Source organism: Macrotis lagotis, chromosome 4 (genome assembly GCF_037893015.1).
Source record: "Macrotis lagotis isolate mMagLag1 chromosome 4, bilby.v1.9.chrom.fasta, whole genome shotgun sequence".
NCBI classification, from domain to species: Eukaryota; Metazoa; Chordata; class Mammalia; order Peramelemorphia; family Peramelidae; genus Macrotis; species Macrotis lagotis.
In genome coordinates, this window is record NC_133661.1 from 80,133,183 (window position 1) to 80,143,429 (window position 10,247).

At 37.9% G+C, this 10,247-nt stretch overlaps 1 protein-coding gene across 50 annotated transcripts in view; it reads left to right on the top strand.

Moving 5' to 3' along the window:
- The window catches only part of SORBS1 (sorbin and SH3 domain containing 1), a 306,979-nt gene that overhangs the window by 293,348 nt on the left and 3,384 nt on the right, over positions 1 to 10,247 (top strand). For 26 of the 50 annotated variants that reach the window (XM_074233269.1, XM_074233279.1, XM_074233271.1 and 23 more), the window contains 3 exons: positions 7,070 to 7,129; positions 7,649 to 7,839; positions 9,144 to 9,256. In XM_074233269.1, the coding sequence (XP_074089370.1) occupies positions 7,070 to 7,129; positions 7,649 to 7,839; positions 9,144 to 9,256 (364 nt within the window). The remainder of the gene's footprint in view (positions 1 to 7,069; positions 7,130 to 7,648; positions 7,840 to 9,143; positions 9,257 to 10,247) is intronic. The other 24 variants (XM_074233280.1, XM_074233289.1, XM_074233296.1 and 21 more) reach the window with 2 other exon arrangements.

Below are 10,247 nucleotides of genomic sequence, written 5' to 3' on the forward strand. Positions count from 1 at the left end.
CTTTCTGGGTTTAAGAAGGGTAGAAAAGCAGCAACTGAACTGGCTAAACAAAAATTCACAGACAGTGTGAATGAGAATCCCCCAACTTTGTAAGCAAGATTAGGCCACAAAAAGTTGAGTTTCAGTGAACAGTGCAAGCACTGAGGTGTGAAATTGGGAAAAGGGGAGAGAACAATAGGATGCAAATTGGGGAGCAAAGGCACATGGGAAAATATCATTAAACCACAAGTAGCAGAAGAAAAAACATTTTCCTTTTACCCAGTGAGAATGATGAAAAGATGACACACAAAAGGCTGAATCTATGAAGTATTTAAAATGCATTTGTTGTGGCTTTCACATTGAAAAACAAAAAAGGCTGCAAATATTTGAAAGCAAAGAGGAGGGAACAGAGGTTTTCTATCAAACCATGTGTTCTGTGGGGGCAGGGACTAAATTTTATTTCCCTCTGTATCCCCACCCTCCAGATGGAGCCTAGGGCTTTGCACATAGTTATTTAATTAAATAATTCAATTTGAAAAAACATTTATGAAGAATACCTACAGTGTATAGATCCAAAGACATGAAAAACAGTTTCTATCCTTAGGGAGCTTACACTCTGCAAGGGATATAACATTTATAGAAATAAACAAATAGAAGATAATTTTAGGAAGGAGAGCAATCAGGAAAGGCTTGCTGTTGGAGTTCCTACCCAATTTAATCATGCTGGAAGGAAAGAATTCTAGGAGATGCAGAGAAGGAGATTGAATTCTTGGCACACTGGACAGCTTGGTCAAATGTGGTCCAACGGATAAGTCAATTATGAGAGTGCATAAAGGCAATGATTGTGAAATATCTGGAAAGAATTTCTAGAACCAATCATGAAGAGCTTTCATTGCTAAACTGAGGAGTTTGTATTTTATCCCAAGAGCAATAAAGAGCTTCTTTGAGAGCAGGAGAATGACAGGTGCACCTGTTCAAGGCTTGGATTGCAGAGGGGAAAGAATAGAAATCAGAAGTCCAATTTGAAGGCCGAAATAAGGCAAGAGATAATAAAGGCCAAAACTGGGGTGGTGACCCTGAAAGTGGAAAGGGGGCAGTTATGAGAAATGTCATAGGAGTATAGTTAACTAGATTTGGTAACCAATTGGATAAAATGGATAAGGAAGGTAACAGAGGCTAATTGAATGAGTTATAGATTAAGAATGATGAATAATAGACAAGTCAATTTATCTTTCCTCTTAGTTTGAGAAGGGTTCTTGGGTTTAATTTGGAAAATTTTATAGATTGAGGTTATGAACCAAATGCAACAAGATGGTCAGTGATTGACCTTCCATTATGCTAAGAACAGGTTGATTCTGACCAAGGACTTTATATCCATTAAGTTTTAGCTTCAGAATAGTGAAGAATAAAATAATTAAGAAGTTAAAGAAAAGTACAGTCTTGGAAACAGTCGACTTATCATCCAGTAACTACTGAGCTTCTATTTAGAGCTCAAGCTAATCTGTAGAATTTTTTTCACTTATTGGCAGAGATTTTAGAAAGTGACTCTGAAATTATAAAAAAATTACATCTATAGACAAGTCATTTCCCTTCTGGGCCTGGTTTCTCACCTTTAAAAATGAGGAGCTTGAAGTAGTTTCAGTTTATAATCTTCTAATTCATGAAGATTCCCAGAAGATACAGGATTGAGTCTTTGGCCCAATTCATATTGACATGAACCCAAAGGGATTCAGCTATGAGTAAGTTCTGAGATTATAACTAATTGTCCAACACCATCTCCTTTCCACTGTATCCATAGACTTACAGAAGGTCATTTTAGAGATCATATAGCCCAGTTCATTCTTTTTTATAGATGATAAAACTGAGATCTGGATAGGTGGAATTCTCAGGAAGATTGTACTCAGAGGGTTTGAGGGCAAAGGATATTTAGAGGGAAGAAGACATTCAAAGAGGGAAGAAGAGAAATCTAAAGAAGGATGAGGAGATCCCCAAGTAAGAAAAAAATGTGGTTTCTAGAGTAATTCTAGAGTCAAGGAGAAGGAAAATTTCAAAGTTTCTCTTTCTAGCCATACCTTCTCATGACTTCCTGCTGTTTGTATTATATTTTTTGGCATTGAGTCATTGGAACACATCCAGAAATGTGTAGAATAGAAAGCATGCTCATCAGGCTTTGGAGCAGCCTATTGGGGTGCCAGGGGTGGAGGAATAAAGTGCCCTTTAGCAAATATGATCAGATTTCAAAATGACCTTGGTAACTTGAAGAAGTCATTAGAAGTAGAGAGAACAAAGTACATTAAACATTAGTGCAGGGTAGTCACATGGGCAGGGAGAAAAAGGAAATGTTCATATTTCTGTACAAAAGAAAACAATTTGGTATTATAATAATAATAGCTAAAATTTATACATTATTTTAAAGTTTGCCAAGTGCTTTACAAATATCTCATTTGGGACTTAGGACAACCCTGAGAGGTAGGTGCTATTATTTTACCATTTTACAGGTGCAGAAACTGAGGCAGACAGAGATTAAGTCACTTGCCCAGGATCATAAGTTACTAAGCTTTAGAGGTTGAATTTGAAATTTCTGATGCCTGGTCCAATGTTCTATCCACTTCACCATTTCTGACTTAGACATGAAGATCTTGTCTAAGAAAATCATGATTTTCTTTATAGGTTGTGGTGCTTTTTGTACATTGGAACCATATGTAAAGAGAACAGCACAAATTTGTGGCAGGAGTTCCCCTTCATTTGGGTTAAAGGTAGCAGATACCTGAGTAAAAGGATCAGCTAACCCAGTAAAGAGGTTAGCATAGGTCTCTTCCATTGGCTTATGATGGCCTCTGATAGCATAAGAGTGGCCTTGAGACCCCCAACAACAATGCCCAAGGAAGAAATTTTGTGAGTGGGTAGCAAGGATATTATAGAGACTGTATATCCAAATCCCTGACTTAGGGGCAGGGCACAGTCCTCACTGGAAAGTGACTTATTGTATGTATGATAACCAGAGGAGGACTCTGGTCCCTTTTTAGTTTTTGCATTCAATTTAACAAAACCTATTATGGGTCTCTGGTCTCTCCAAATAGGTGATACCTTATATTTGTCACTCCAGAGCATGTGACCATGGGCAAATCAATTAACACCTCAGTGCTCTAAGTAACTCGCTTGAGACTATATGTCACAGAGGAGATGGCAACCTGCAATGGTGCAGGGAATTTCTTCATCTGGGAGTACTATAAACCCGTAAAATCTCAGGTCCAGCCCCTGACCCACAGAACACTTAGAAATTCATGTACATTATCTTATTTGAACCTGGCAGAGATCCTGTGAGAGAGGCTGAGTGGGTATTACGTTTATCATATGTGAAACTTGAAATCCAAATTGGTTCTTGTCAAGGTTATCTGCCGCTTAGACTAGAATCTATCTCTCTCTTTTTTTTTTTAGATTTTTTTTATTTTAGGTTTTTGCAAGGCAAATGGGGTTAATTGGCTTGCCCAAGGCCACACAGCTAGGTAATTATTAAGTGTCTGAGGCTGGATTTGAACTCAGGTACTCCTGACTCCAGGGCCCATGCTCTATCCACTGTGCCACCTAGCTGCCCCTAGAATCTATATCTCTTAACTCCTGCCCAGACCTCATACCCTTCTATCACATTAATAAAGATAATTATACTGATATTGATACTAATCAGTTATGGGGGGGCAGGATGATAAGACTGTGCCAGGATTTAGAAATTGAATACAATTATTCCTACTATAGGAAGCCAACTGTAGTCATTAATATCCCCTCCTGCTCAACTGAATGAATTACATAATTCTTAATTACTTTTTATATATTTTTTAATTTCAAGGTTAAGATTTATTTTTATCTCTAAAAATTTTTCAATAAGTAAAACCCATTGAAACAAATTATAAATTACAAAGTTGACTTGTTTCATATTAATGAACCTAGGCATCAGAGTTGCTAATAACATTTCTGCTATCCATAGACTCACAGCTAGTATATGACAGTAATAGAAGATCAGTGCTTTGTTTGCCTAGCCTATACTTCCTTAGCAGTTTCCTTATTCTTATTTATATTTAATTTTAGGTTGTACAATTTATGCATTATGTCTTTGTTTCGTTATTATTTGTATATATGTCATATCCTTATAAATTGGAGTAGTGATTAATATGTGCTCCAAAACTGATATTTTAGGGCAGCTAGGTGGCACAGTGGGTAGAGCATCAGCCCTGGAGTCGGGAGGACCTGAGTTCAAATTCAGATTCAGATACTTAAAATTACCTAGCTGTGTGACCTTGAGCAAGTCACTTTAACTCCATTGCCTTGCAAAAATCAAATCCCAAAACAAAACAAAAATTGATATTTCTCCTGATCTAACATTGCTTACAATGGGACTTTAATGAGTGCTTATGGAGTTGAATAAAAGTGCCCAATAAAATGAGATAAATTGCTTTTATTGTATATAGTAGTGGCAAAAGATAAAGGAGCATTTGTAGTCTCAGTCAATTTTAAAATCATGGCAATGGAATGTGTTGTTACAATGTTCTTTGATGTTTTTAAAAATGTTCCTGGGGACAGATCCCTTTATCCCTTTAGCTATCACTAAACCTTTCTTTTTTCTATTTTGTGAGGTCATAACGCCTTGTTGCCCTTTCATGGAATGCTATTTTCCTGGACCTAACTTTCCTTACTCTTTTTCCTTTTTCCATAGAGGTAATATTGAAAGTTAGGTCCCAAATCAAGAGCCTCTCACTTTGTGTCCTTTTTATCCACAGATGGAGAAAGAAAGGTAGAGAGACAAAGGGGGAGTGGAGGGATGGGGGGAATGGTGGGGAGAGAGAGAGAGAGAGAGAGAGAGAGAGAGAGAGAGAGAGATTGATTGATTTCCATTGGTTGTTAGGCAGCCATTATTGACCACCAAAGTAATATATCATCACTAAAAAAGGGTTTCCAAGAAAGAGAACAGGAAGCTTTCCATCATGAGATTCTTTTAGAAAACCATTGTCAGCCACCAGACTGAGAATAATTTAAACATCCATGTCTTAGAGACAGGGTCCTAGACCAGACGAGTTCATGGGTTCTTTATTATGATTCTGTGTTTCCGATATGAAAGTTAATCCCTGTTTTTCCTGTTAGTCTCTAACTGAATGTATTTGGTTGATGGAGTGGTGGGATGGAGATGCCTGTTTTTTAGCAAATTCTACACTCATATGAACAAATGTTGGCAAGGTACCTTAGTTTATCTAGATGTGCTTGTGGCAGAGTTTGAATAAAAGCATCCAAGAACCAGGCATGGCAGATTTTAAAGACTTACCCTATTGCTATACAATTATGTTGGCACTCCGAAGTTTCTTACCATATTTACATCAGAAATACCCTGGAATCAGTCCTTTACCAGCCACTGTGTGCTTCCTGTTTTTGTTTGATTTGTCTTGGGGGCCTGTGGGTTGTTTTGTTGTCAGCAGTAGTGGTTTTGTTATCATTCAGTTTTGTTCTACATTGTTTCCATGTAGTGGAGAGAGGTGAGTATTTCCCATCAGAAGACTTGGGTTCAAATCTAGACTCTACTGTTACCTGGTTATATGACCTTCTGACAAATCATTTAACCATTCTAAGCAAGGGGGTAGTGGGGGAGAGGTGAGTGACAATGGACTTCCATCTCTAAAGCTTTGATCCTATATTCCTCTCAATAAAGTTACTCGCTGAAGAGGACATAGAGAATTATTTCTTTAAACACAATGTCATAAGAGACAAGATTTTCAGATTTAGAGTGAATATTTGCTGGGATCAGACTCTTGTTTGTCTCCTTACTTCGATTGTAATAATTAACCCACAGTTACTATGAAACCCAACTCAGAGGGAAGGGGAGAAAATGTATGCAAAGTGCTTTGTAAACTTCATAAACAGCAGTCATTAGTATCATTACTCATCTAATTGACTTTTAGCAGATTATTCTGAAACCTTTTTCTCTGGCTATTCCATACCAATACCCCTCACTGAGTCCTTCAAGGAAAATCTCAAAACAGAGACATTTTTCTTTTTGGTCATTGAGTAAGGCTTCCTAGACTCAGATGGAATTCTTTTAGAAGGAAAAAAATGTTTTGAACCCTCTTCCTATTATTAAAAGTTTGTACTTAGAATATAATACTACTACCCTTTTAGGCATCCAGGTACTTGAAGATGTGGGTTTGAATCACAGATCTTAAATACCCTTGTAACCTTGATTGCTCTCTCTTGGACTGTTTCCTCCATTGTAAAATGGTAGGGGCTATGGATTGGGGAGATTGTCCTAGATCATTTCCAAGATCCCTTCTAGTACCCAAAGTTATGACCTATAATCCATTTTTAAGGTCAGTGTAATAGTACTTTTTTAATGATGTTATTGTACTCCCCTGAGGAGCTCCAAGTGCAAATGGACATAAAGTATGTCCAAAGCCATACAATATTAAGATGTGTTGTTACAGTGTTCTCTGGCACACACACACACACGTGTGTGTGTGTGTGTGTGTGTGTGTGTGTGTGTGTGTGTGTTGTTTCTGGGGACAGATCCCCTTATTGAATGTTCCAAAAATTACTAAATGTTTCTTTAAAAGTTGCCACTCCTTATTTTTTAAAAAAAGATATACAATTGCATCCCCTTCCCCAAAGAAGAGATACAAGTGGTAAGACAAAGGACCCCAGCCTTAATTCTCTACTCCTCTCCTCACTCCAATCCCAACCTTGCCCTGAGCAAGTGGCTGTGTGGCCATTAGCCAGATGGAGGTAACAAGTTCAACACAAACCTTTCACCTCTCTGTTGTGTCAGCGTGGTAGGACAGTGTTCACTCATAGCATCCACAGCTGTTTCTCCAGTTTTCCATTCCATCGCCTAGTTGCTTGCTCCCTAATTCTTCCCACCATCGCTTTGTGTTTCTGCAACAACTGGTGGTGTGTGCCAGTGTCCAGTCCATGACCATTGGCCCTGGGAGGCCTCATGGTCTTCTGAATGGGATGGGGTTTGGTCTGTGTGTTTCTGCACCGCTCTTTATTTTGAATTCTGACCAATATGACATCTGCTAAAATGTCTCCCTTATAATTTGCTTGGTGATCACAGCCTTCACATCATTCATTGAGCACAGGACCAGATCTCACAGAGTCTGAAAAGAGCTACGTGGTAAGACTGCCTGTTGAATAAGATTGTAGCTTGTTTAAAGAAAATACTTATTCCATCCAGTGATGGCTTGTCAGCCTGTAAAGCTACTGGCTACAGAAATGGAAAAAAAAATTCAGGTTTTAGGGCTGCAAACAAAAGAGAAGAAGCGATAACATGGCCACTATAAGTAAGAGTGGGATTGGATTAGTGCATGAGTGGGTATCTCTCCTCACCTCCCCCTCCTGAAGTTATCCTGTTTATAACAGCTACTCCCTGCTTACAGACTCTGCTGCTGCCTCTGCTGCCTCTTTGAATGTTTATACTAAATCCACCCTTTTTCTGTATCTTACCTGTTTTTCCATGCTTACACCTGGATCCCTTCTGCTCATCACTTCTGGATTTGTTGTTGCCTGGATCTTCAACTCTGTTGTTTTCTTGGACTTCATCTGGATTGTCACATCTCTTCCTATCTCTCTCTCTCTTTTTCCCCTTGTTGACCATTTTATGGGGGTTGCTGAATTTCCGGGGGCCACCTCACAGGAAGCAGTTTGCAATGAGATCATAAACATTGCCGAAAAGTCTGTTCATTACTGCAGTACTGTTTCTCATCCTCTTGACTTTCATCACAAGGTGTCTCCTACTGACAATAAATCATCTCTAATCATTTCTCAGCAACCTCAAGCCCAGCAGCGAAGAACCACCTCTGACAGAAGTCAGAATCTACAGGATTTGTAAGTTATTTAAGCCCCCTGGATTATAGTACAAGAATGACTTGCTTACTGGGGCCTGTAAGACCCCCCAGGATTGAGAAATAGAAATAGAGACGGAGAGAAACACAGAGAAAGAGACAAAGAGAGAGACACAGAGAAAGATTAGTTGGTCTGTGAGCATTTCTGAGAATTTTGATTAAAGTGACTCCATTTCAAAAAGATGACAAGCCCCATGTATCCTGTGTTCACAATTCTAGACTGAGGGGAAGAAAGGATGTATCCCTAAAGTGAGTCCCTTACTTCTTACCTTTCATCTGGTCCTAAGACAAGTCTTCTAGGGCAGCAATGTTGAAAAAAGAGTGATCAGGAAGGTCACAGATCAACAGATACCTTTAATTTTTCCTGGCAAGACTGCTTTTTTCTTCCCTAATTAGAATTGAAAGATATGGACAGATGCTTAGTATGGTATTTTATCTCATGAATTACTATATATTTAGCATGTAGTGATTTATATTGTAAAACATGAGGCAAGAAGACGTGGGTTCAAATTCTACTTCTGACTTCCAGTGACTATATGACCCTAGGAGAATTATTTAACCTTTTAGGGAGTCAAACAACTTTCTAGGATGAAGTTATACAGTAGTGCTGATCTGTAGTGGTAGAAAGAGTTTCTTCACTAAGTGTTCCTTAGACAAGAAATTACATGTCACTCATCCCTCCACTTTCCTTGCTTTTTTTCCTTCCTTTCCCCTATACAGAAAAAAAAATTCACAAAACAGTCCATTAACTCACAGTTTATCGCAACTACCAGGAGATCATTGACCCAAGGATGACCCAAAACATTTTAGAGCTTATCTTTCCTCCTCAGTGAGACCATTTTTAAAAAAACAAGATAAAATTTTAGTAGGTTGGCTTAGATATATTAATTCATAGTTGAAGATAAACACAGAACAATTTTTTCTATATTGATTGATAGGTAGCTGAGTTCTCTCACAGCAGTGCCTTCCTGGAGATATTTCCTGAAATGACTCTCCATGACTTCATAGTTTCATTATCATTTGTCAAAAGAGGTCATGCCACCCTTGCAGCTGGCAAGATAACAATAAATAGTGAGATACCAGAGAATCATATAGATTAAGCAGTTTACTTCCTTGTTGATAATAGTGAAATAGTAAAAAGTAACAAACTAATCTTTTGTTAACTAAGATAATTTTTGAAAGGACAATCTTTGAGTCATCCCAGTGGGGTTCAAGTAATAAGATATTATAATCTCTCTCTCTCTCTCTCTCTCTCTCTCTCTCTCTCTCTCTCTCTCTCTCTCTCAGATATAGCTATCAAGCATTATATAGCTATAAACCACAGAATGATGATGAGTTGGAACTCCGAGATGGAGATATTGTGGATGTCTTAGAAAAATGTGATGATGGTTGGTTTGTTGGTAAGTAAATGTATCATCCTTTGCTTTCTTTTTCATTTAAGAATCTTAAAGAAGGTAAGAAATCTAGAGTTCATTTTATTAATCCTTGCACCAGGCAAAAATCTTCTTTGGAGAATCATTTCAAACCTATTTAAACAAATCCAGTGATGAGGAGTCAACACTTCCTGAGGCAGCCAGTGGAACATCTCTGGTTGTTAGAAAGTTCTTTCTTATGTTGAAATTGGTTCTAAATAGGCTTCCTGTAACTTATGCTCATTGGTCTTAGTTCTGCTTCCTGTAGCCACACAATAAATCTAATCCCTTTCCCAAGTGGTTACTCTTCAAAGTAATCATCAATAACAGCCATAACTCAGGAGAGTCACCTTTCCCACAGGTTATACAGTGACTTCAACCATTTGTCATGTGAGATATATTCATATCCTTTCATCATTCTTGCCATTTTCTTCTGGATAAACTCTGGCTTAATAATATCCTTTTTAATTTTTTTTTCTTTTTGAGACAATCGGAGATAAATGGCTTGCTTAGGGTCATATGGCTAATAAGTGCCTGGGCCACATTTGAACTCCTGACTCCAGGGACAGTTCTCTATCCACTGTACCACTTAAGTGCCCAATGACTGTGTCCTTAAAATGTGACAAGCAGAACTGAAAACAAAAGTCCATGTCATGTGATGCCTTAAGCAATGAAGAGCACAGTAGGACTATCACTTTCCAACTCCAAACACAAAATTTGTGGGTCTTTAGTGTATATTTTCTTTTCAACAAACTTTGACATTTCACTAAAATATATATTAGTTAGTATACAGGTATCAGCACAAGAAGTGTTGGCCTGCTGCAAAATCCACACATACTTCTAGAAGTTCAAACACATTATCATTTATTGCTGATCACTAATAGAATTAAAGCAAACACCTTAGTTAAACTAATAATTTGTTTTTACATTCGCAAAACAAACTTGAACCTAAAGTTATTTAATGTGCTGCCTAGCATTA